Source organism: Macaca thibetana, chromosome 2 (assembly GCF_024542745.1).
Source record: "Macaca thibetana thibetana isolate TM-01 chromosome 2, ASM2454274v1, whole genome shotgun sequence".
NCBI classification, from domain to species: Eukaryota; Metazoa; Chordata; class Mammalia; order Primates; family Cercopithecidae; genus Macaca; species Macaca thibetana.
Window position 1 is genome coordinate 99,082,651 of NC_065579.1, and position 26,220 is coordinate 99,108,870.

The 26,220-nt window shown below is 44.5% G+C and overlaps 4 protein-coding genes and 1 pseudogene across 6 annotated transcripts in view; 4 read left to right on the top strand and 1 right to left on the bottom strand.

Annotated features, from left to right (window-relative positions):
• The window catches only part of KIF15 (kinesin family member 15), a 123,401-nt gene extending 104,649 nt beyond the window's left edge, over positions 1-18,752 (top strand). Inside the window, exon 36 of the transcript XR_007723487.1 lies at positions 18,682-18,752. The gene's annotated coding sequence lies outside the window, so the exon portion shown is untranslated. The remainder of the gene's footprint in view (positions 1-18,681) is intronic.
• The window catches only part of KIAA1143 (KIAA1143 ortholog), a 940,736-nt gene that overhangs the window by 118,246 nt on the left and 796,270 nt on the right, over positions 1-26,220 (bottom strand). The window lies entirely within an intron of this gene.
• On the top strand, positions 2,124-6,265 carry TMEM42 (transmembrane protein 42). Its single transcript, XM_050780527.1, has 3 exons — positions 2,124-2,682; positions 4,783-4,929; positions 5,625-6,265. Exons 1-3 carry the CDS (start codon positions 2,491-2,493, stop codon positions 5,763-5,765), a joined length of 480 nt encoding a protein of 159 aa, XP_050636484.1. The 5' UTR covers positions 2,124-2,490; the 3' UTR covers positions 5,766-6,265.
• Positions 18,898-19,208, top strand: LOC126948572 (peptidyl-prolyl cis-trans isomerase A-like; annotated as a pseudogene).
• The window catches only part of TGM4 (transglutaminase 4), a 41,201-nt gene continuing 34,945 nt past the window's right edge, over positions 19,965-26,220 (top strand). The window contains exon 1 of the mRNA XM_050780509.1: positions 19,965-20,046. Coding sequence (XP_050636466.1) covers positions 20,028-20,046 — 19 coding nt within the window. The 5' untranslated portion in view covers positions 19,965-20,027. The remainder of the gene's footprint in view (positions 20,047-26,220) is intronic.

Consider the following 26,220-nt stretch of genomic DNA (forward strand, 5'->3'; position numbering starts at 1 on the left):
ATCACTTGAACTCAGGGGTTCAAGACCAGCCTGGGCAACATGTCAAATCCTGTCTATACAAAACAATACAAAAATTAGCCAGGCATGATGCACCCATAGTCCCTGCTACTCAGGAGGCTGAAGTGGGAGAATCACTTGAGCCCAGCAGGTTGAGGCTGCAGTGAGCTATGATCCGCCATTGTACGCCAGCCTGGCAAAGCAAGACCCTGTCTCAAAAAAAAAAAAAAAAAAAAGAAAAAATTGTCTGGGTTTGATGGTACATGCCTGTAGTCTTAGTTACTCAGGAGGCTGAATGGAGAGGATGGCTTGAGCCTGGCAGCTCAAGGCTGAAGTGAGCCATGATTACACCATTGCGCCCTAGCCTCGGTGACAGAGACCCTGTGTCCCTCTAAAAACAAACAAAATTCAGTCTAGCTGTAGACCTAATCAGAATCTTCATCTTAGCAAGATCCCTAGGTGATGTGTGTACACAGTAGTTTCGAAGAGGCAGAAATCACTTCTCAGCAGTGTCTGAGGATGGCATCACTTTAGCCCATCATCACCAGGGCTGGGGACCCGGAGATTAACAACGATATAGTCCCTGCCCTCAAGGAGCTTGCAGGCTAGCAGAGAGACAGACAACCAGAGGAACAACCACAGGACTGGTATGAAGGTAGGGGAGTAGCAGAGACGGCTTTACAGAGGAGGTGGCTCTGAGATGCTTAACCTTTAGTGCTAGTAGAGGCATCGTTTGTTCTAAGAAAATTCACTTTACATTCTTAATGCATGCAGAGTTGATCAATGCAACACCTCTTGATTTCCTCATAAGACCTTTCAGAGGGTATCATCTTTGAGCAGCTCTTTACTCAATGGAGTAGTGCAGTGAGACCTCTGAGCCTATTTCCTCATCTGCAAAATGGGACAGTTTGTACTATATCGGCGTTACTGAAATTACCCGTGCTTTTTTTTTTTTTTTTTTTTTTTTGAGACAGAGTCTTACTCTGTCACCCAGGCTGGAAGGCAGTGGTGCAATTTCGGCTCACTGCAACCTCTGCCTCCAGGTTCAAACAATTATCTGCCTCAGCTTCCCGAGTAGCTGGGATTACAGGTGCCTGCCACCATGCCTGGCTAATTTTTTTTTTGTACTTTTAGTAGAGATGGAGTTTCACCATCTTGACCAGGCTGGTCTTGAACTCCTGACCTCATAGTCACCCACCTCAGCCTCCCAAAGTGCTGGGATTACAGGTGTGAGCCACCGCGCTCAGCCTTATCCGTGCTTTTATTTGAGCCACAAAACCACCCTGTGAGAGAAGCAGCACAGTGTGGAAGGACTTCCATAAAAAGTTGCTAAACATAAGATACAAAAAGAATGCTGCTGATCAGTATGTTCAACTGTGAAATAATTTTTGTTTAAAAAATGCATATACATTCTATAATTTTTTAAAACACTTTAACTGTATATAACAATAGACATATAGAAAAATGCTCTATTAACATTGATTTTCCTGGAGAGTGGCAACAGCACTTTATACATTTCAACACCACTTTATTTTCAAGGGAATGTAATTTTTAAATGGGAACATTTTATTTCTATTTTTGAGACGGAGTTCACTCTTGTTGCCCAGGCTGGAGTGCAATGGTACGATCTGGGCTCACCACAACCAACGCCTCCTGGGTTCAAGCGCTTCTCCTGCCTCAGCATCCCGAGTAGTTGGGATTACAGGCATGCTCACCACGCCTGGCTAATTTTGTATTTTTAGTAGAGACGGGGTTTCTCCATGTTGGTCAGGCTGGTCTGGAACTTCCAACTTCAGGTGATCCGCCCGCCTAGGCCTCCCAAAGCGCTGGGATTACAGGCGTGAGCTACCACGCCCGGCCGTAAACATTTTAAACATGTAAGTGCAATAGGAGATTAGAAGTCATGTTGATTCTGCGTGGCTTGATTATGGATTACTATCTTCCTCTCATCGCGGATCCGCATTTTTTGGTTTTCTGTGATGCGCTTGTCCCCATCTGGGGCTCTGGCGTCTTTCTGGGTCTAACGGTACCCAGCGCCCTCTGCCGAAGATCTCCGTACGGCGTCCTCAGGCTGGAGGGTGGAGCGGAGGAGGCCTGGTCGACCTGTATGGACTCGGTGGGCCGAGGCGGGGCCCGTTCGGCATCTTTAATAAGTTTCACCGGGACCCGGTGGCCGGGATGGAGACGGCTAAGCCGCGAGATGTTTACCTACTACTACAGCGTCCACAGTACCCGGCTCGGCCTTAGGCCTCGGGTCCCGACGTCCTCTCGGGAAGCACAAACCTACTACAGAGTAAGCCTGAGGCCACCATAGCCCTGAGGCTCTGCCACGCCCCCTGGCCCGCCCCCTCCGAGGCGCCGGGGAGCGATTCCCAAAGTGCCTGCGGGAGCGCCGCGTCACGGGAGCGCCGCGTCACGTGAGGCTGCCGTCCAATCGCGGCGCGCGCTCGGCCCTCCTGGCGGCTGGCGCCAGGCACGGTGGCAGCGGGCAACATGGCCGAGAGGCCGCGGCCTCCGGGCGGCGCCGTGTCTGCGACCGCCTACCCCGACACCCCTGCGGAATTCCCTCCGCACCTCCAGGCGGGTGCAATGCGGCGCCGCTTTTGGGGCGTATTCAACTGCCTGTGCGCCGGCGCGTTCGGGGCCCTGGCCGCCGCCTCCGCCAAGCTGGCCTTCGGCAGCGAGGTCGAGCCCGGGGCGCTGCTGCTGCTGCTGCTGCGGGCGGGCGGGCTGGGCGGCGCTGGGCGGAGGAGGGGCGCTGCGGGGCCCGCGGGGCTCCTGGGGTGGGGCGGGGGTGGGCACAGGGCGCCGCCGCACCCTCGCCGGTCTGTCCGGCTGGGGCCCCCGGCCGCGCACGGCGCTGCGGTCAGCTGGGGTGGGAGAGTGTGTTTCGCCTCTAATCACGCCAAACCCTCGTCCAGTGTAGGCGGTAAGAGACGTCGGGGACTGAGGCCTCCTCCCTTACCAGGGACCTAAAACCTTTTCTCCGGTTGGGCTAGTTCGCTCTCGGGGAAGACCTACACCTCCTACATCCACCCTCTACCTCTCATTTTAAGTCCCTTGTGCCTGAACATTTCTCTCCACGTGACTCTTAAGGTGAGAAGCCTGTTGCCCATCCCTTTACTCCGTAATTAACGGGTATTGTGACCAGATGACCTGTCTGCCCCACTACCAGGAAAATTGGGAGTTTGGGATACTGTAGGCATAAGCAGATACTGACAGAGACGTTCTGGTTGTTTTCCTGACGCTGAGAACTCCCAAACTTGCCTCCTGGCGTCTGCTAAGGTGTATCTCTGCCTCTCCCGTCCCATGTCGTAGACCAGCCTCTGCTTGCTAGAGGGGTTTCATTGCATCTGCAGCCCAGGGTTAGCCTCTGACCTGGACAGTGGTCACTGATTATTTAGGGTTAAGCCTATTTAGGGCTAATCCAGTAGGAGCTGCCATGCTTGAGGTTAGTATCCCATTGGGTGTAGTTCATAGGGTAGGTGGTCGAAAGTAAAATGAATAACTTTGTATGGGCCATAAAGTTTGTTGTCATGAACCAGACCTTCATAACCCTTTATGTAAGCAGGTTGCCACTGGCCCATATGCTGCTTTGTGTAAGACAAGGTTGTCCAACTCGCGACCCAACACAAATTTGTAAACTGAAAACATGAATTTTTTTGCGATTTTATTTTTACTGTTTTTAGCTCATCAGCTATCATTAGTGCTAGTGTATTATATGTGTGACCCAAGACAATTCTTCCAGTGTGGCCCAGGGAAGCCAAAAGACTGGACACTCTGGTGTAAGTTATAAGAAAGCACCTTTTTCTCAAGACACTATGTGTTCAGCTGCTGAGAAACCACTACAAGTAATAAATATGATACTTAGATTCCGCCCCCCGCACCCTCCCCTCCTCGCCTTGTCTCCAGGCCGGCTTCTAACTCACCACCAAGCAAGGGGGGCTGCATATCCTTTGTGTAGGAGGCTTCTAAAGATCCTCTCTTTTCTTGAGACTTTCTCCTTTAAAAAAGAAAGAAATTATCTGCAAGTTCTCCAAGGAATGTCTGGGATCACTAAATAGTCTGAGGTGGTGTTTCCCCCAGGCAGGACTGTGTCCTAGTTAAGAGCATGGAGGTACACTGCCTGATTGTGAAGCCTGGTGGCTCTCATCACGGTAGCACTTTAAGAAAGTTACTTGATGCCCCTGGGTCTTTATCTGTAAAATGAAGTTAAGGAATAAATGAGAATGCTTAAACTCTTAGCACAGGGCCTAACACAGAGTAAAAGCTCAAGAATGCCCAGAGGGGGTGAGCCTTGCTGGGCTATAACTTGTATAGGATTTGGGGGTGGGAATACAGAGCAGACATCGCTAATTCGTGCTTTCCCTGATCTCAAGAAGTAAGAACTCCATCCCTGACTTAACTCATACTACCTACGGAGTAAGAACTACTTGGCCCTCTGGGACTGATCTTCAGGCACTGGTCATTGTAAGACCAATAAGGGGCTGGTGTCAGTAGAAAATACTGACTTTGGATTAGCATTTTGCTTCTTCCCAAGATCGTATGGCCAGCAAGGTGGCCAAATGAGTGTCTTCTCTGAATTTGCTTTACTTGTAAGATGGGTCTGCTGCCCACTGAGGGTTAAATGAAGCCCTGTGCAGAAAAGCTCTGAGGCCCTCTGAGCTGTAGTGGGAGCTCAGTAGGAGCCTGGGTGCCAGCAGCCACAGCACTGGCTGTGCTGTGAGGGGGTCTGCAGGTTGCTGTGCAGGGTGGATGTGGCTGCAGTGACACTTTCTCCTGCAGGTGAGCATGGGTTTATGCGTCTTAGGCATTATTGTGATGGCGAGCACCAATTCTCTGATGTGGACCTTCTTTAGCCGGGGCCTCAGTTTCTCCATGTCTTCAGCCATTGCATCTGTCACAGTGACTTTTTCAAATATCCTCAGCTCGGTGAGTAGCCTGAGGGTGTGGTGCTCTTATCCTAAATCTGGGTTCTGGGTGAGTTGTCTTTGGGTAACCCCTCCTTTCCCAGACAGGAGAAAGGACAGGAACTGAAGCAGAGGTTGGGCTGTGGCTTGACCCCTGGATGATGCTCTATTCATGAAGCAAATGTAATTCTAATCATGGAGGAATTCTCAAGTTAGATATGAGTGAAGCCTGACAGTAAAAAGCCTGCTTGCTTGCTGTGCCTCCAGGGTGGAGCCCTCATTCTGAAGTCACTGTGCATCCTAGCTGTTTCCTAGGTTTCTGTGCACTCAAGGCTCCATGAGATTTAGAGCATTGGGATTCCCAGAGACTTTTCTTCCCTATGTAATCTGAGGTTGACAAGATGGAGCTGAGCCTAGTCAATCTTGAATTGAGAGAGAAACAAATACCAGGTACCAGCTGTGTCTACCTGCTGGCCTCTACTGGGTCTTTCTTGTGTGCTTTGCTGAGGTCCAGTGCAGTGAGGGAGGTAGCCTCTCCATTCATGCAGGTGAGATTGAATAGAGTGACTTGATGAAGGTGACAAGTAGGTTTCAAGCCCAAGGCTTCTGGCTCCAGACCTTTCCTTCTGGCACCCTTAGAAGGAAGTTAGTCCCAGGAGAGTGAGGTTGTGCCCACCCGCTGAAGTTGAGTCCCTCACAATTGTCTTTGTCCCACAGGCCTTCCTGGGCTATGTGCTGTATGGAGAGTGCCAGGAGGTCTTGTGGTGGGGAGGAGTGTTCCTCATTCTCTGCGGACTCACCCTGATCCACAGGAAGCTTCCGCCCACCTGGAAGCCCCTTCCACACAAGCAGCAGTAGCACCACTTGGCTGGACGGACTAGCTGGAAAGATCACGATGGTGGCCCAGCCTTGGGATGGCATGTGGGACTGTGTCCTAGGGCGACCCAGTTGTGCAGCCTTCTGACCATCAGCCAAGGGAAGCAGGCCTCTGACGGAGCAGGCTTGAGGGTGGACAACTCTGGCTCTGTAAGGAGAGGTGCAGCCACAGCAGTGTTCTACTGGAAGTGTTTTGATCATCTGTGCAGTGCTTTGGATTCTTGCTCCCAGGCCCACCCCAGTGAGCCTTCGCAGATGCTGGAGATCCTGGGGTTGGTCTGCTTTGTGTATGGTACTTGAAACCACGCTGTAATTATTATCCTGTTGCCAAACAAAAGCCAGTCATGTAACTCTAGAAGCAGTGACTGGTGGGGCCTTCTGACAATTCCATGCTGATGTATCAGGCCATCTGTGTCATGCTTATGTATTATGGCAAGAAGAGGAAAACTGGGTGAATAAATACTTTTTTTTGTAAGTTAAAACTACCAGGTACAGTGTCTTAATTCTTTCCTTCCCTTTGGAGTAAGAGGGAGCCAGAGTGAGCTGAAATCCTGGTGTGAAGGAGGCAGGAGAGTGAGGCAGGTACAGAAGCCTTGTGGCCTCATTGCTCTGACACCTGCTAGAGCTTGATCTTGTGGTTACTTCCTGAGGTCACACAGCCTAAGGCTCTTTGAACTGCACAGGGTCTGCTCATTTTTCCTGGTGCTCTCAAGGAGAAAAGTTTGACCTCCCTTTGGAGACCTTGTTTTACTTACTAGGGAAAGAAAGTGGTTCAGAGGTCCCTCCCTTCCCTGCCACTCTGTTCCTCCAGCGTTTACCTTTAGGGTTCTTCTGTCGTTTGCTTTTCTTTCTCAGAACCCCTTGTTCTTTTTTTTTTTTTTTTTTTTTTTTTTTTTTTTTTTTTTTTTTTTTTTTTTTGAGACGGAGTCTGTCTCACCCAGGCTGGAGGGGCAGTGGTGCAATCTCAGCTCACTGCAAGCTCCGCCTCCTGGGTTCATGCCATTCTCCTGCCTCAACCTCCTGAATAGCTGGGACTACAGGCACCCACCACCACACCCAGCTAATTTTTTGTATTTTTAGTAGAGACGGGATTTCACTGTGTTAGCCAGGATGGTCTCAATCTCCTGACCTCGTGATCTGCCTGCCTCGGCCTCCCAAAGTGCTGGGATTACAGGCGTGAGCCGCTGCACCTGGCCTCCTTGTTCTTTTTGTATCTTAGACCGTGTGAATGTAATTCCTAGTTCAAAGTGGGCTGTGTGCTGCCTGCACACTTTCCCAGCACAGAGCTTCAAGCCCGGCACTTACCTGCTTCACTTCTCCCCTGGGGTGTCTGAGGGCCCTCTCAGCTCTCCTGAGTCTGATCTCTGGCCCCAAGTCTTAATGCATTTCCTGCAGTTGAGAGGGACCTGATGGCCAGGAGGCTAGGAGAGCGAAGGGTCTTGTTCAGACCCTCCTCCTCGCCGGTGTAGCACCTTCATTGCTCTCTTCCTTTACTGTGGTCAGCACAATTAACAGAATGAGCTTACTAAAACCATTCCATGGCCCCTTGTGATGTGGATCTGGTCCTAGCCCACCACTCCAACAAGAGTTCTCTTCCTCGATGACTCCTTAGTACCTGTTTCCCTCACGCTATCCCCAGCATGCTGAGTCCCCCCAGACATCTGCATGTCAGCCATTCTCAAGTCTACCGTGTCCAGTCCTGCCTGCATGTTTTGTACTTGCTCTTTCCCTTGCCTTGGGTTCCTTTCACCTTCACCTCTTGCTGGCAAACTCCTACTCTTCAAAACCCTTGAGCGCCCATGGGGGCCAGGGCAAAGTTGTAATTCACAGAATGTTAATCATTTATCTCCACTTTGACGCATTCCCTCCCAGCCATCTCGTGATGGAGCTACTCTTGTTCCTGTATTAGAGGTGAGGAAACTAACGCTTGGGAAAGTGGAATAATTTGCCTGACATCACACAGTTGAGGAGTGCCAGAACCACAATGTCAGCCCAATCTGACAGGGCTCAGCTCATTCCCTACATCTGTCCTGCTTCCCACACCAACACCTTAAAGCCCAGAAAGGCCCTGCAGTAAGGGGCCTATTCCACAATGTGACTCAGCATGCCCAAACCTCAGAACCCTTTGGTCACCAGCCACCTACCTTTTCTTAGGGGCCCTAGTGTTGATATCCCTGATCTAGTCTGACCCCATCTTTCTACCAGTGAAGAAGCTGTAGGATATTCAAGGCTCTCCAGGGTGTGTTCACCATGTGGGTCAGACACGCAAGCCAAGGCCAGACCTGAAGACTGCTGACAGCTGGTGGTCGGCCTCCCTGGGCAGTTAGTGAAAAGGGCAGAAGGAAGTCCATCTTGGAGCAAGCATTGTCCTGAGAGGACCTAGCCTGCCATCCAGACACTTGCTGAATGCATAGAGATGGTTGGTGTTGACGTGGAACCCTATCACTCAATTCAACAAATATGCCTGTATTTGTACAAGATGTACAAGATGTATTTGTAGATGTACATTTGTACAAGATGTAAGATGTTTTTCTAAAAGGAAGATCAGTCACTCTTCAAAAAGCAGAAAGATACACCTCTATAGTCATCTAAAAAGTTGAGGAAATGTTCACTATATTTATTTTCCTCATTTCAGAGGTTTATTCTCTTGATAAGAATAAACTATATCAATACTATATCAATATTTGTCTTTTTGGTGTGCATCTTGGATGATGGATTGAACTTTGCTTGGAGCTGGCAATTTGACATCCAGGTTCAAAGGCCTCATAGGACATTCCTTTTGTTTAATTTTATTTTTTAACTTACTCTTTTTAAAAGTGTGCAATTCAGTAGTATTTTAGTAGAATTACAAGGTTTTCGACCATTACCGCTAGCTAATTCCAGAACCTTTTTATCACTCCAAAAGAAATTCTCATACCCATTTTCTATTCCACCCTCCCCCAGGCCCATGGGAATCAAGGATCCACTTTCTGTCTATAGATTTGCCTATTCTGGACAGTTCATATAAATGGATTATACAACATCAATATATGGCCTTTTGGGTCTTTTTTCACTTAGCATAGTGTTTTCAAGGCTCATTCATGTTGTAGCATGAATCAGTTATTCCTTTTTATGACAATAATACTCCATTGTGTGTATCTACCACATTATCCATTCATCGTTTGATAGACATTTGGATTGTTTCCCTTTTCTGGCTATTAGAATAATGCTGCTTTGAACAATTGTGTACACGTTTTTGTGTGAACATGTTTTTAATTCTATTGGGTATGTACCTAGGAATGGAATTGCTGACATAACTATGACATGATATGATAACTATATTTAAATTTTTTAGGAACTTCCAGACTGTTTCCAGGGCAGTTGCACCATTTTACATTGTAACCATCAGAGTATGAGTGTTCCCGTTTCTTCACATCCTTGCCAACACTTATTGTCCTGCCAGTCTAGTGGTATCTCGTGGTTTTGATTTCCATTTCAAAATGACTAATGGTGTCAAGCATCTTTTCTGTGCTTGTTGGTTATTTGTATATTCTTAAATGGAATTTCTTTGGAGAAATTCTGTTTAAAGCATTTACCCATTTTAAAACTGGATTATATTTTTGTTAATGAGTTATAAAGGTTCTTTTGGTATTCTGGATAGAAGTTACTTTTCAGGTATATGATTTGCAAATATTTTCTCCCATTCTATGGGTTGTCTTTTTATTTTCTCAGTGATGTCTCTTGAAGAGCACAATTTTTTTATTTTGATGAAATTCAATTTGTCTATTTTTCCTTTATGTTTGTTTGGTTTTTCATTTGATGCATATCCAAAAATCCATTACCAGATCAGAATGTGACAGGGGCCAGATAATGCAGGGTCTGTTGCAGACCATTAAAAGACTTTGACTTTTACTCTGAGGGTGCAGAAGAGAGCTAATCTGACTGATACTCTGAAGGGATCATTCTTGTACTGAGAACACACTGTGGAAGGCTAGAGCAAAAGCAGGAAGACCTTTTAAGGGGCCACTGGAGCCATCCAAATGAGAGGAGAGGGAGGCTCTGGTAGCAGTGAAGGTAACAAGAAGTAATGGACTAAATAATGCATTTTAAAGGCAGAGCCAACAGGATTTGCTGATGCCTTGGATGTGGGTGTGAGAGAAAGAGAGGTCAATAATGAATCCATAGTTTTGCCTGAGCAGCTTGAAGAATGAAGATGTCAATAATGGAGTGAAGAAGACTGGAAGAGGAGCCTGATTGAGCAGGAATATCAAGAGCTCAGTTTTGAACCTGTTAATTATGATCCCTGTAATAATATATCCAGGTGAAAGTGTTGGGTAGGCAGTAACCAATAGGACATAGGGCTCAGAAGCTCAAGGAGATGTCTGGGAGTCATCAGCATAGAGATGGTATTTGAAGCCATGAGACTAGATGACATCTTCTAGAGAGAAGATGTCCAAGGACTGAACTGGGCACTCCAATGTTTAGAAGTCTGGGAGATGTGAAAGAACCAGCAAGGTAAGTAAGAGGAAATAGCCAGTGAGGTCATTTGCAAGTGTCGTGTCCTGGAATCATCTCCAGAAAAAGGCAGTGATCACCCAGGCTAAAGCTGCCGAACAGTCAGGTAAATTGAAGATTGAGAAATGGCTTTGGATTAGCAAAGAGATAACACTGATAAGAGCAACTTTGAGGAGTGACAGAGCAAGAGCCTTACTGGATTAGATTCCAGAAGGAATAGTGATCATCTCTATGCAGTAAAAGCATTTGACAAAATGTAACTTCCTTTCATGAGAAAAATCAATAACTAGGAATAGAAGGAAATTTCCTTAACATGATAAAGGCCATATATGAAAAACCCACACCTAACATTATAGTCAATGGTAAAAGACTGAAAGCTTTTCCCCTAAGATTAGGAACAAGACAAGGATGCCTATTTTCACGACTTCTATTCAAGATGATACTAGAAGTCCTAGCCAGAGCAATTAGGCAAGAGAAAGAAACAAAGGATATTCAGATTGGAAAGGAAGAAGTAAAATTACCACTGTTCACAAATTATATGATCTTATATGTAGAAAACCCTAAAGATTCCAAAAAACTGCTAGGAGTTAATAAATACAGCAAAGTTGCAGGATACAAAATCAACACACAAAACCAATTGCATTTCTATATACTAACAACAATCTGGAAAGGAAATTAAGAAAACAATTCCATTTAGAATGCATCAAAAAGAACAAAATACTTAGGAATAAATTTAACCAAGGAGGTGAAAGACTTGTGCACCAAAAACCACAAAACTTTGCTTCAAGAAATTAAGGAAGTCATAAATAGAGTTTCTGTGTTTATGGATTGGAAGACTTAATGTCGTTAAGATGACAGTACTACCCAAAGCGATCTACAGATTCAATGCAATCCGTTTCAAAACGCCAATGATGTTTTTTGCTGAAATAGACCTATTCTGAAATTCTTATGGAATCTCAAGGGATCCCAAATAGTCAAAACAATCTTGAGAAAAAAGAACAAAGTTGGAGGACTCATACTTTCTGACTTCAAAATTGTTACAAAGCTATGTATTTTTAAAATGTGGTAATGGCATAAAGAAATACATAAGGACCAAAGGGATATATAGAGAGCCCACAAAAAAACACTTTGACAGGGTGCCAAGGCAATTTAATAGGGAGAAAACAGTCCTTTTGACAAATGGTAATGAGAAAATTGTATATCCATACGCAAAATAATAGAAGTTGGACCCTTACCTTACATGATATACAAAAGTTAACTAAAAATGGATAAAAGACCTAAATGTAAAAGCTAAAACAATAAAACTCTTAGACGAAAATAGAACGTATTCAAGAATTAGATTTGACAATGATTTATTGATTGTGTTACTGAAAATATAAGCAACAAAAGAGAAAATAAATTGGGCTTTATAACAATTAACTTTTGTGCATGAAAGGACACCATCAGGAGAGTGACCAGACAACTCAAACAGAATGGGAGATATTTGCAAATCAGGTATCTGATAAGGGATTAATATCCAGAATATATAAAGAACTTCTACAATTCAATGTCAACCCAAAACCTAATTTAGAAACAGGAAAAGGACTTTAATAGACAAATCTCCAAGGAAGAAATACAAATGGCCAATAAACACATGAAAGATGCTCAATATCACTAGTCACTAGGGAAATGCAAATCAAAACCATAATGAGATACCACTTCACACCCATTAGGATAGTGTTAATTACAAACAAAAACAACAAAATAACAAATGTTGATGAGTGCGGAGAAATTGGAACCCTTGTGTATTGCTGGTGGGCATGTAAAATGGTTCAGCCATTGTGGAAAACAGTATGATGGTTCCATAAAAGTTAAACATAGAACTATTACATGACCCAGCAATTCCACTTCTAAGTATTTATATACCCTAAATAATTGAAAACAGGGACTCATACAGATACTTGTACACCAATGTTCATAGCAGCATTATTTACAATAGCCAAAAGATGGAAATGACCCAAATGTCCATCAACAGATGAATGAATAAACATATGGTATATACTTACAATGGAATAATATTCAACCATAAAAAGGAGTGAAATTCCAACACATATTACAATATGGATGAACTTTGAAAACATGTTGCTGAGTGAAATAAGCTTGACACAAGGACATGTATAATTCTACTTATATAAGGTACCTAGAATAGGCAAATTCATAGCGACAGAAAGCAAAACAATGGTTACCCCGGGCAGAGGGTGGGCAGTTATTGTTTAAAGGGTATGGTGTTTCAGTTTGAAATGATGAAACTTCTGAAATGGATAATGATGATGGTTGCACAACATTATGAATGTCCTTAATGTCACTGAATTGTACACTCAAAAGTGATAAAGATGATAAATTTTTTGTATATTTTACCACAATTTTTTTAAAACAGAAAAAGAGAATGGTGAGACGAGGAATTGGAGACAACAAGTGGTGATGACTCAAGGAGTTTTTCTACAAAAGGAGCAGAACTCTGGGGCAGTGGCTGACAGAGAAGATGGGAACAAGAGAGGGGCTTTGGTTTTGTTTTAGTTTTGGTTCAGATAGGAAAACAGCAGCATATTTACATATGTTAATGGCATTGATCCCATATCCATGGGAAGATTGAGAAATTCAGGAAGAAGGGGATGAAGAGAGCATTGAGTGCTGAGCCAGAGCAGGTGAGACAGGATCTGATGCACAAGTAGACAGTTTTGCCCCTTAGTGAGGAGCACAGACATCTCACCCCCAGTGAGGGCAGGAACAGAAAGATTCAGGTAGGTAGTTGGAGGGGGTCTTAGGAATTATTTTCTCAAAGCTGCTCAGATCTTATAAATCATTAGGAAAAAGACAAAATACCTCAACAGAAAGTATGTAGGTTGATAATTCATAGAAGAGGAAACTTGAAACAGCCAATAAACATATGAAAAGGCTCTTCCTCACTAGTAATAAGGAAAATGCAAATTAAAACTGCAGAGGACAAGGAAAAGGCATGCCACAGACTGGGAGAAAATACTTGCAAAACATATATCTGATGAAGGACTTGTGTCCAGAATATGTAGAGTTCTTGCAATTTAAGAGGACAACCCAGTAATACAAGGGCAAAAAGTTTTAACGGCACTTCACAAGAGAAGATACATAGGTAATAGATATGCATTTGAAAATAGACACAATATCATTAGTCATTAAGGAAATGAAAATTAAAACCACAATGAGATACTACTGCACACTTACTAAGATGGCTAAAATTTAAATGAGTGAAATTAATAAGTATTGGTGAAGATGTAGGCAACTGGAACTACTGATTGTGGAGCAACATGGTACAATCATTTTGTGAAACAGTTTAACAGTGTCTTATAAAGTTAAACATATACTTGCCCCTCCTAGGCATTTATCACAGAGAAATGAAAACATATGTCCACATAAACACTTGTAAAAGAATGTTCATAGCAGTGTTATCCATAATAACCCTGTTACAGACTGAATTATGTCCCCCCGGAGATTGATGTTGAAGCCCCAAACCCCAGTATACCTGTATTTGAAGATTGGGCTTTATGAAGATAAAGTTAACTGAGGTTATAAGGATAGAACTCTAATCTGATAGAACAGGAGTCCTTACAAGAAGGACTCTATCTGCACATGTACAGAGGAGAGGTCATTTGAGGACATAGCAAGAAGGGGAGAAGGCAAGCCAGAAAAAGGGCCCTCCAGAAACTGAATTTGCCAGCATATTGATCATGGACTTCTCAGCCTGCACAACTGTGAGGAAATAAATATCTGTTGTTTAAGTCATACAGTCTGTGGTGTTTGTTATGGTGGCATGAGCTGACTGATACAACCCAAATGGCCACCCATATTCATTCTATGGAATACTACTCTTCAATAAAAAGGAAGAGAGTATTGATACAAGCTGTCACAAGGAGAATCATAAAATAATTATGCTAAGTGAAAGAAGTCAGACCCAAAAAGAATATATACCATATGGTTCCATTTATATGTAATTGGAAAGAAAAAAAGGCAAAACTCCAGTGACAGACAGCAGATCAGTGTTTGCTTAGGGCTGGGAATCAGGGCAAGAAGGAACTTTTTAGGGTGATGCCTCTTTTCTACATCTTGATCATAGTGGTCATTACACAGCTGTATAAAACTAACATTCTACACTGAAAGTGGGTGAATTTTATTGGATATAAATTGTACCTCAGTAAAGCCAGGGGTAGCTCAGTAAGATACCATTGATGCCATTTCATATAAGATTGGCAAAAGTTACAAAGTTGAACAACAAGCAAGGCTAATGTCGTGGAGCACTGTGAATTCCCATGTGCTACTGGTGGGAGTATAAATTAGTATAACCCTCTGGAAACATTTTACTGTCATCTGACAAAACAGAAGATGTGCATACTGTTTGAGCCAGCAGTTCCAGTCCTGGAAACTCTCACTTGTGCACAAGGAGACATGCACACGTGCTTGTTGCAGCAGTGTTTATAACTGAGAAAAATGTGAAACAAGTATCAATGGGAGGATAAAGAAGTTATAGCATACAGTGTATTGAATACTATACAGTGGTGACAAGCATGAATTACATGGAAAAAAAATCTCAAAATAATAATGTAGCGTGAAAAAAAGTAGAAGGGCACGTTAAGTATAACTTTACAAAAAATTTAAAACCTTCAAAACAATACTACCTATTATTTTAGATATCCACACGTGTAGTAAGTATTTTTAAATAAGCAAAGAAACTTAAATACCAAACTCAGAGTGGTGGTTACTTTTGGGGAGGGAGGAAAGGAAGTTGGGGTTGGGAAAGGATATATAAGGGGCTGAGAGCTTCAGTTGTAGCCGTAAAGTTTTATTTCTTGAACTTGATGAGGGAGATGTAAGTTTTCATTACTTGTTTTGGAATTTTTGTAAGGTTTCATAAATGTTTTTAGACAAAACTTCACTGATAAATGGGAATGATCATATTTAACAATCATTAGACATACAAATATCACTGCTGTTGTTTAGCAAGAAAACCCCAAGATCGTCTTTGCTAGCCAATGTGTGCTCTGGGCTCTTTGGGCCTGGGTAAGGAATGGCAGGGCCCAGCCCAGAGTCTAGAGGTATGGTGAATCAGACAGGTTAGGGTGGGAGGTGAGGCGGACCATGTTGATTCCAGTGGAATTGGCTCCAGGGCTGGACTGGCCAGAGAATTATTACTCCAAATTCCAGAGCCATCCAGTTCCTTTGGGAAACAACGGCTTGGAGGGCTCAGATTTCCCCCAAATCTACTCAACTTGTCATATATTGAACTGAGATGGGACCCCAGATAGCCTGACTGAGAGCCTGTCTTGTCTGTACTACTTCCGTGTTCCCTTGCTGGTCTTCAACAGGGTCCCCAACGTTCTTCTTGCCCAGAGGCCTACAGTAGTGAGTCCTGTCACCAGGGTGGTCCATCATGGGGCAGCCCCTCACCGGAGTTTAAAAGTCAGTCCCCTATGCAGTTAGACCTAATGCTACACCAGGGGGAAAATTCAAAAGGAAAAAAATACACAATTTAGGCAACAGGGTTCCTAGCTGCATTACTGCTAGTAGCAGTTAGTTGCCTGATAGTTGAGGAATGGTTAGGCAAATATGGTAGAATATCATGTGCCCATGAACAGGGGTGAGCATTTGAAATAGGCAGATCCTAGACAGTGTCCACAAGGGCAACCTGCCAGGCATGGCCTGAAGTGCCAGGTTTTCTCCATGCCGTGTAAACACATTTGTATACTATGGCAAGCGCTAGGAGTGGCTTAATGAGAGATGACTTCAGGGTTTATTGGATTCTTTTACTTTCTCCTATAAAGTTGTTTACATATATAATAAGAGTCAGATTAGAGATGAATTTATAGCTTCAGATACAAGAAGAAAAGATTTTTCTCCCATAAATCTGTGGATGCGTATTTACTAACTCCTCCCTGTCTCCACACAAAAAAAGGGGGCGGGGATGCATCGGGATGGCTATCTTTATGATTTAGCACCGAGCTTAGCACCATGAACAGCCCCTGTGGCGCCTAGAGTCTGACAGGGCCTCAGTTGTTCTTTCATCCTCAGAATCGGCAGGTGGGTGCAGATGTGGGTCAAGGATTGGGCTTGAATCCCCAAAACCAGTGTGTATTGGGCTTTCCTTCCAAAAGGGACTCCCAGCATGCATTGGGAGAAGAGGACACAGCCTCCCCTGACCTCTGCAGGAGGCACCTGCCCCACAGGCACAGGCATGGGGCCACTCCCGGGCTTCCACCTGAGCACCCTGTCCTGTTTGCTTACTTGTTCATTTATTCATGCATTCTCTCATCTGCTGAGTACTCTGTGCCATGCTATGGGTTAGGGACACAAAATGAGAAGATTCCATTCCTGGCTAAGGTCCTCTGTGAACTTCATCTCGAGACATGTCTTCTGTTCCCCACCTTACCAGGTGGTTTGCAGGCTCTTCTTGCCTGCCTTTTCCTCTTCTCCCTCCTCCCCAGCTCCATCATCTGTGGATTAATGTGAAGTTTAGACCATGCCAACTTTTCTGGGACAGCACATTCGGAGCCTCCTGTCCCATGGTGGGACCTGCGCCTGGTCCCCTTGGAGAGCAGAGAGCAGAGGGTCTTGAGTGGGCTGCCTCTGATCCCAATATGCCAGGGGTTGGCCACCAGGTGCTAGTGCAATATGGGGGCTGCAGTTCAGCCTGAGGTGGGGGGGAGTGGAGGGGGTGGCGACGGCCCCAGTGGCCTGTGACTAGACCATGGTGTCAGCTGTGGCCCCAGACAGGAAACGTGAGAATAGATGATCCTTTGGGACCAGCTGACAGACAAAATGCCACATGCACAAGGTACTAAATACGGCCCGACTCTGCTGAGGCCTGGAAGTTCTGTTGCAGGAAGAGGGAAGGCAGGCTCATGGATTCTCTGCTGATGCCCAGGTGGCTGCCTCTCTCTAAGCTGCACTTTTTCTATCTGTGAAATGAGGGTGTTGGGATGGGGGGGGGTCCTTTGTAAGGTCCCCAGTGTAGCTCATTTCTTGCAGAGAATTTTGAATGCCTTTGCCTCCTCATCGCATCCAGTTTCAGACACGTGACCTGTGGTGTGGGTGTTATTATTTCCCACCTCCCAGATGAAGAAACAGAGGTACAGAGAAGTGACTTCCCAAGGTCACACAGCGGATCTGTAGAGGACCCAGGATGTAGGCCCAGTTCTGTCTGACCCAAAGTCTATTCCTTTTAGACACTTTTATACTCACTCTGGTACCCTGGATTCTCTGGCCTGGAGAAAGCTCATCTTGCACAAGCCCCTCATTTGTCAAAGATGATGAAGGAAGCCCAGGGAGGTGAAGCAACTAAAACCCGGACCCTCTCACCCCTAGGCCAGGACTTTTATATAGAGGCCTTTTCCCTTTAAGCAGTGAATTTATTCTTAAATAGGTAATTCATGCACATGGTGCTAAATTCTGATGATGCAAAAGGAAATACAGAGAAAAGCAAGCATCCTTCTCCCACTCCTGCGCCTATAATCATGGGGCCTAGGGCTTCTCTGCAGACAGAGCCCAGCCAAGGCTTTTCGTAAATGCTATGTGCACTTCAGGGCTTGGTTTATTCTATTATATCTAGGGATGTGGCGCTGAGATACTTGCCTGCAGAACAGCAAAAACCTCTGACTTCATTATTGTTATTCAAAGTAACCAGGGTCGTTGCTCTCTGGCTTGCCTTAAAGCCAGCAAAGGCAATTGCTCATCCCCTGGGCTTTTCGTCTGGAAGAGACCATTGGCATCATTATTCAGTCCCCTCACTCTTCAGGTAAGGAGCTAATGAAGACAACATTCCCATTGACACACAGCAAGTTACTGTGGTGTTGGGGTTTCAATGTCAGGAGTCTCCTCTCTTCCTCTGGCATTTCTGCTACTATGCCAGGCTGGCTCCTTTCAGTAGACATAGCATCATTAAAAAATACCACAAGTGCCCCTGTGGAGAGCAGAGGAGATAGCCATTAAAATTAGAAAAGCTTATGCTCTTTGGCCTAACATATCTACTTCAAGGCATTCAATTCTTCCTATAGACACACTCACAGGACAGTAAAATGATCTCTGTCCAACCTTATTCTTTGCAACACTGATTGTAATAGGGAAATATTGGAAGCAAACCAGATGCCTATGGATGGGAGGTAAGTTACATAAATTAGGGACCATCCACACAAACAGAATATGTGCAGCTGTGAAAAGACTGGGCCACTATTCCATGTGCAATAGGAACAGTCCCATCTTGCCAGGCATGGTGGCTCACACCTGTACTTTGGGAGGTGAAGGTGGGCGGATCCCTTGAGCCTAGGTGTTCCAGACCAGCCTGAGCGACGCAGTGATATGCTCTCATTTGTGTAAATAAAATAATACATTATTTGCTTTGCAGATGATGCCGTCGCTGCTGGGAGCCCTGTAATATCAGCCATGGTCAACCCCACCGTGTTCTTCAACATCGCCGTCGACGACGAGCCCTTAGGCCACGTCTCCTTCGAACTGTTTGCAGACAAGATTCCAAAGACAGCAGAAAACTTTTGTGCTCTGAGCACTGGAGAGAAAGGATTTGGTTATAACGGTTCCTGCTTTCAGAATTATTCCAGAGTTTATGTGTCAGGGTGGTGACGTCACACGCCATAATGGCACTGGTGGCAAGTTCATCTATGGGGAGAAATTTGATGATGAGAACTTCATCCTAAAGTATACAGGTCCTGGCGTGTTGTCCATGGCAAATGCCGGACCCAACACAAATGGTTCCCAGTTTTTAATCTGCACTGCCAAGATTGAGTGGTTGGATGGCAAGCTTGTGGTCTTTGGCATGGTGAAGGCATGAATATTGTGGAGGCCATGGAACGCTTTGGGTCCAGGAGTGGTAAGACCGGCCAGAAGATCACCATTGCTGACTGTGGACAGCTCTAATAAGTTTGACCTGTGTTTTATCTTAACCACCAGACCGTTCCTTCTATAGCTCAGGAGAGCACCCTCCACCCCATTTGCTCGCAGAATCCTCGAATCTTTGTGCTCTCGCTCAGTTCCCTTTGGGTTCCTTGTTTTCCTTGTTCCCTTCCATGCCTAGCTGGATTGCAGAGTTAAGTTTATGATTATGAAATAAAAACTAAATAACAAAATAATAATAATAGTACATTATTTGCTTCTCAGTGCATAAAACATCTCTGGAAAGATCTAAAAGAAACTGGTAGTAGGATACATCAAGGTAGCCAGGGGGCATTTTTTCAATTTTGAACCATGTGGATGCATTATATATTCAAAATGTAAAACAAAAAACTCACAAGCATCTCTTATTTTTTCAACTTGAGGAAAAGAGAAGAAGAAGAAAGACATAAAGTCACTGAAGATTAGCCTGGGTTCCTAGACTTGATCTTGATAGTAACCAGAATGTCAGGTCACATGTAGTGTAGGTCATAGGGTCCTGGCTTTTGGTTACCCATTGTTAGGCTCATATAACAGACAAGGAGGTGCCATTCTCCATTGTCTGTCCCTTTTACATCAGCTCATCTTGGCTCCTGATTTCCTAGGTCTGATATGGAAGGTTCCGGGATTTTATTATTTCTAGTCAACATCCCCTTCCCAAACCCCGCCCCTTGGCAGCCACAGCAGAGTCACATCTAGCCCAGGATCACATAAAAAGGGCTGTTTCCTCTCCTGAGGACCAACTGTGTGGAAGCACCAGGCATCAGAGATAGTCCTCCCTGGCATTGCAGGAGAGAATCTGAAGGGATGATGGATGCATCAAAAGGTGAGTGGGTGAAATCTCCATGGAGCCCCACGTGCCCCTCCAGCCAGCTGGCCCTAAACTGCTCTCTTGCCTCTGCCCAGTGCTTGGGGCCATTGCCCTCTCACCCTAACTTGTGGCCCTTGTGCTGCTTGCTCTCTGTCTCATCCCTTTTTAAAAAAACAAAACAAAAAAAACCAAACTTTTCATTTAGGCAGAATTTCAAATTTACAGAAAGATTGCAAAAATTAAAAAGAAGAATATCCATATATCCTTTATCCAGATTCCCTAAATGATTACCGCATTTGCTTTATCCTTCTCGATCAATGGACAGATAGATGATACAGACAGATAGATAGATAGACAAATACATATTTTTTGAACTCTTGAGAGTAAGTTGCAGATATTACATTATTAAATACTTTGGTGTGTATTTCCTAAAAACAAGGACATTCTCTTATGTAACCAATACAATTATGAAGACCAGGACATGAACATCATTTCAATACTGTTATCCAACCCACAGATTTTATGTAGATTTCACCGATTGTCCCAATAATGTCATTTATAGCAGAAGAAAATCCTAGGTCAGGCTTTGCATTCTGTTGTGGTGCCTCTTCGGTCTCCTTTGTCTGGAACAGTTCATCTGTCATTCTTGGAATTTTGTGACTTCATCACTTTTGAGGAGTACATACCAGTTACTTTGTAGAGTGTCTCTCAATGCGTCCTGTCCTTTCTCAAGGTCACCTGATGGAGTTTCCTACTGCAGAGGGTCTGTCTGCTGCTGTCAGCAGTGTCATGCTTCTCAGAGTGGGGAATAGCAGAGGGGGGTCATGTTCCAAGCTCTGTGTGCCATGAGGATGCAGCCGCCTACCACCACCAAGAGCAGGCACCAGAGCCCTCACTTTTACTTCAGGGAGTCCGGGTGCTGCTAGGAAACAACACGGCTGGGTTTGAACCCCTCTGCCGACTCCCCAGCCCCCAAGCCCTCTGTGACCTCCCAGCAGGGTCTGCTCAGCAGCTTCCTCTGTTGCTTGAAAAGCTGCTTGATAGCCAAGGAATGGCTACTTTGAAACTCTGCAAAGGGACTAAGCCAGACCCTCCTAGTTTCCAGCTTCTCCTTTTTTATAGGGTGATATTTCTAAAGAAATCAGACTCTTCTTTTTAGTCCCAAGGCCACAGAGTTTTGAGTTCCTCCTTAGACGGCTGACGCCTCAGCTAGACTCAGCCTTGAAGGGTAAAGAGTCCTTGGGACTGAGAAAGGGTGGTGTGGTGTGATGGCAAGCACCTCCTGATAGGAGAGAAGATTCATGTCTCTACCATGCACTAAATGGCCCTGTGGCTTTGGGCAAGTCACATCAATTCTGGGAAAGTACTATGTAAATTACTGAGGACTACCTGAAGGAAAGGTAGTATCGCCTGACCCATGCTGTTATTCTCAAGAGATGCAACCTGCTCACTGGGGAGGTTTGATGACTTGCCTGAGGTCCCAGCCATGGGTGGCAGAGCTGGGACGCAAACCCGGTGTGTGTTCGTTTCATGCTGCACGACTCTGCCTCCCTGCTGGGCACAATTTGACTTTACTCTCAAGATCTAAATCACCAAAGACAGTCATCTCATGGCCACCAGTGTTGGGGTGTTGGTGGGGGAAGCTGACGCTTCCTGAGGTGTCCTTTCTGATGGGCTTGTGCAAGTAACCATCACATGCTACCTTACAACATTAGCGAGTTGTGATGACTTCACGGTGTTTTCATTAATATTATGTCATTTTTTCTTCCAACCACTCCGGGAGGTCAGGACATCCAAATAGGGACCTGGAAAATGGTGGTATGTGTGGGATAAAGATAGGATTTCATATAAGCGGAGGAAATGAGAAATTGTACAATTTGTGGTATTAGGACAACTGGTTAGTATTTAGAGAAAAACAAAGCCAGATCTCTATCTCATGGCTTATACCACAACAAATCCCAGAAAGGTCGAAGATGAAACTGTAAAGGCATTAGAAGAAAATGAAGGCAATATGAAAAATAATCTCGGACTGGAGGAGGTGTTACAAAGGAAAATAGAAAACCTGGAAACATAAAGTAAAAGAAAGGTAAAACTGACTGCAGAAAAATTTAAAATACATGTGAGACAAAACCTCCAGAGTCAGAAGGTAGTGGAACTGTGAAGGGTACTTTCAACACATATGAGAAGCAAATGCTATTCTGTAGTATAAAAAGAGCTCTCAGATCTATAAGAAAATGGCCAACATCCCAAAATATACGTGGACAAAGAGCAGTATTAGGTAGTTCAAAGAAAAAGAAATATAAATTGTAATACATGAAAAGATGTTCAACCTTACTTGTGACGAGGGTGGTCATGAAACAAAACTGAAACAGCAGGCCAGGTGCGGTGGTTCATGCCTATAATCCCCAAATTTGGGAGGCTGAGATAGGAGGATTGCTTGAGTGCAGGAGTTCAAGACCAGCCTGGGAAACAGGTGCGGTGGCTCATGCCTGTAATCCCAACACTTTGGGAGGCCAAGCTGGGCAGATCACTTGAGATCAGAAGTAAGGGACAAGCCTGGCCATCATGGTGAAACCCTGTCTCTACTAAAAAATACAAAAATTAGCCAGGCGTGGTGGCACACACTGGTAATTCCAGCTACTTGGGAGACTGAGGCATGAGAATCACTTGAACCTGGGAGGCAGAGGCTGCAGTGAGCCGAGACTGCACTCCAGTCTGGGCAACAGAGGAAGACTTTGTCTCAAAAATAAATAAATTAATAGAAATAAAAATTAGCCAGGCATGTGGTGCACATGGGTAGTTCCAGCTACTCAGCTACTCAGGTTCAAGGCTGCAGTGAGCCATGATTGTACCACTGCAGTTCAGCCTGGGTGACAGGCCAAGACTCTGTCAAAGAAAGAAAGAAAGAGAGAGAGAGAGAGAGAGAGAGAGAGAGAGAGAGAGAGAGAGAGAGAGGAAGGAAGGAAGGAAGGAAGGAGGAAGGAAGGAAGGAAGGAAGGAAGGAAGGAAGGAAGGAAGGAAGGAAGGAAGGAAGGAAGGGAGGGAGGGAGGGTTGTATAAAAGCAAAACAGCAATGAGATTTCATTTTTTCATTTATCAGATTAGCTAAGATTAAAAGTTTAATAGAAAATAGCTTTAAAAAGGCATCGTCCCATCTTTTTGTAGGAGTGTCACTGGTGCAGTCACTAGAAGGCTCTCTGGCAACATTTACTGAAATTAAAGATGCCCATATCATGTGACACAGCAATTCTGCTTTGGAAGATTTCTCTTACAAGTATTGTCATACATGAGTGCAAAGATACATGTACAAGGAAGTACATTGTAGCATATAAGATTTTAAACGATCTGCATGTCCATCCAGAGGGATAATAGCTGCTAAAAAAAAAAAAAAGCAAAACAAGGTTGAGACCAGCCTGGGCAACACAGGGAGACCCTATCTTCACAAAAAATGAAAAGCTTAGCTGGGCGTGGTGATGCATGCCTGTAGTGCCAGCTACTCAGGAGGCTGAGGTGAGAGGATTGCTTCAGCCCGGGAGGTGGAGGCTGCAGTGAGCTGTGATCACACCATTGCACTTCAGCCTGGGAAACGGAATGAGACTCTGTCTCAAAAAAAAAAAAAAAAATTAAAAGAAAATAATAACAAGATCTAATTGGGTGGTTAGGCGATAAATTTCAAGATATATGTGAGAGAGAGAAGTAGGTGGAGAAACAGAGAGAGAGAAGCAATGTGCAGAATAGTGTATTGAGAAAGCTCCTGTTTCTGTAACTAAAGTATTGGTTTATGGCAGAGAAAACTGGAAAGATACTTAGATGCTTTATAGTGATTTTCTCTGGAGAAAAGATCTGGGAGTCTGGGATAGGAGAGAAACTTAATTTTTGTAATGGGCATTTATTACTTTTATTTATTTTTATTTTATTATTATTATCATTATTATTTTTGAGACAAGGTCTCACTCTGTCGCCCAGGCCGGAGCCCAGTGACACAATCTTGGCTTACCGCAGCCTCCAGTTCCCAGGTTCACGCGATTCTCCTACCTCAGCCTCCTGAGTAGCTAGAATTACAGGCATGTGCCACATTACTCAGTTAATTTTTTATTTTTAATAGACATGGGGTTTCACCATATTGGCTAGGCTGGTCATGAACTGGCCTCAAGTGATCCACCTGCCTTGGCCTCCCAAAATGCTGGGATTACAGGCGTGAGTCACTGTGCCTGGCCTCCTCTTTATCCTATTTGTGATTCTTTATGATTCCTAAATAAGAGGATTCATGTCTCTCATGCATTTTGGAAAGTTCTCAGCCATCACCTCTTCACTGCTGTTCCCCATTCTTGATTCTCTCCTTTCAGAACAACTATAATATATAGTTTAGACCTTTCCATCCAAGACTCCATGTCTCTAAACTGCTTTTCATATTTACTTCTATTAATATTTCTCTAGGTTGTATTATAGGTATTTGTTTCCAGTCTATTTTCTAGTTCACTGATTCTCTTTCAGTTATGTCTATTTGCTATTTAACCTGTGAGTTTTTTTCATTTTGAGAACCATATTTTCATTTTTAGAAGTTATGTTTTAAAAAATTTATCTGGTCATTCTTAATAGTGGCTTATTCCTTTCTCATCATTTTGATTTCTTCTCTTATGTCCCTAGCCATCTTTGACTTGGCTATTTTATGATCTCTTTCTCTCTGTCTCTGTCTCTGTCTCTCTCTCTCTCCCCTCTCTCTTCTCTCTCTCTCTCTCTCTATATATATATACACACACACACACAGTATATATGTATATATGTGTGTATATATACATATATGTATATGTGTGTGTGTATATATATATTATATAATTTTTTTTTGAGACGGAGTTTCACTCTTGTTTCCCAGGCTGGAGTGCAATGGAGTGATCTCGGCTCACTGCAACCTCTGCCTCCTGGGTTCAAGCGATTCTCCTGCCTCAGCCTCTCGAGTAGCTGGGATTACAGGCATGAGCCACCAAGTCTGGCAAATTTTTTTTTTTTGAGACGGAGTTTCACTCTGTCGCCCAGGCTGGAGTGCAGTGGCTCACTCGGCTCACTGCAAGCTCCACCTCCTGGGTTCATGCCATTCTCCTGCCTCAGCCTCCTGAGTAGCTGGGACTACAGGCGCCCGCCACCACGCCCGGCTAATTTTGATTTTGTATTTTTAGTAGAGATGGGGTTTCACCGTGTTGGTCAGGCTGGTCTCGAATTCCTGACCTCAGGTGATCTGCCCACCTCGGCCTCCCAAAGTGCTGGGATTACAGGCATGAGCCACCGTGCCTGGCCCTATATTTTTTAATATTTTATTTATTATTTTTTGAAATAAAGTCTCACTCTGTCACCCAGGCTGTAGTGTAGTGTTGTGAACATGGCTCACTGCAGCCTTGACCTCCCAGGCCCAAGTGATACTCTTGCCTCAGCTTCCCAACTGGCTGAGACAGCATGTGCACATCACCATTCTCAGTTAATTAAAAATTTTTTTTGCAAAGACAGGGTTTCTCTATGTTGCCCAGGCTGATCTTGAACTCCTGGGCTCAAGGGATCCTCCTGCCTCAGCCTCCCAAAGTGCTGGGATCATAGGTGTGAGCCACTGTGCCTGGTCCAGAGTCTATATACATTATTTTATAGTCTGTATATTATCTGATTTCTTGGATGAATACTTGTGTGGTTTGTGCTGAAATAGTGTATTTTCTGTTTTAAAATTTGGGGCTGTAAGCTCATCCTGAGTGTGACTTTATCTGTGGGAATTCCATAAAACTTTGGTGGAGAATGGATCACTCCAAAGATTGGCATTTATCCCCTAAACCAGTGACAACTGTGACTAGGAGCCAGTTTGTGCCTACGAGCCAAGGACAACTGTTTGTTTTACTTTCTCAGTTTGGGGGAATCCCAGACCTCTACAGAAAGAGGTGATGTTTGAAATTTTTCATCACTGGTATGCATTCTGCAGGGGCTGTGCTCCCACAAACAGTCTGGGAGACTCTCCAAGAGTACCTGCTGGCAGGTGGCAGTAGCCTCAGGCAGCAATGTGGACACCGGGGTGGGGGTGGTGGGGGATGTGATTTATTGTGGCAAGAGGTACAAAGAAAAATCAGCAAAGGGAAAAGACTGCTGGGGTGAGGTTCTGGGGGAACTAGGCAGGTGCTTCCAAGAGTCCTCTCCAGTGGAGTCACACAGGATGTG

Coding starts and splice junctions, on each gene's coding strand:
- TMEM42 (XM_050780527.1), top strand. CDS start 2,491: ATGGCCGAGAGGCCGCGGCCTCCGGGCGGCGCCGTGTCTGCGACCGCC. Junction 2,683..4,782: donor AGCTGGCCTTCGGCAGCGAG/GTCGAGCCCGGG, acceptor TTTCTCCTGCAG/GTGAGCATGGGTTTATGCGT. Junction 4,930..5,624: donor TTTCAAATATCCTCAGCTCG/GTGAGTAGCCTG, acceptor TTTGTCCCACAG/GCCTTCCTGGGCTATGTGCT.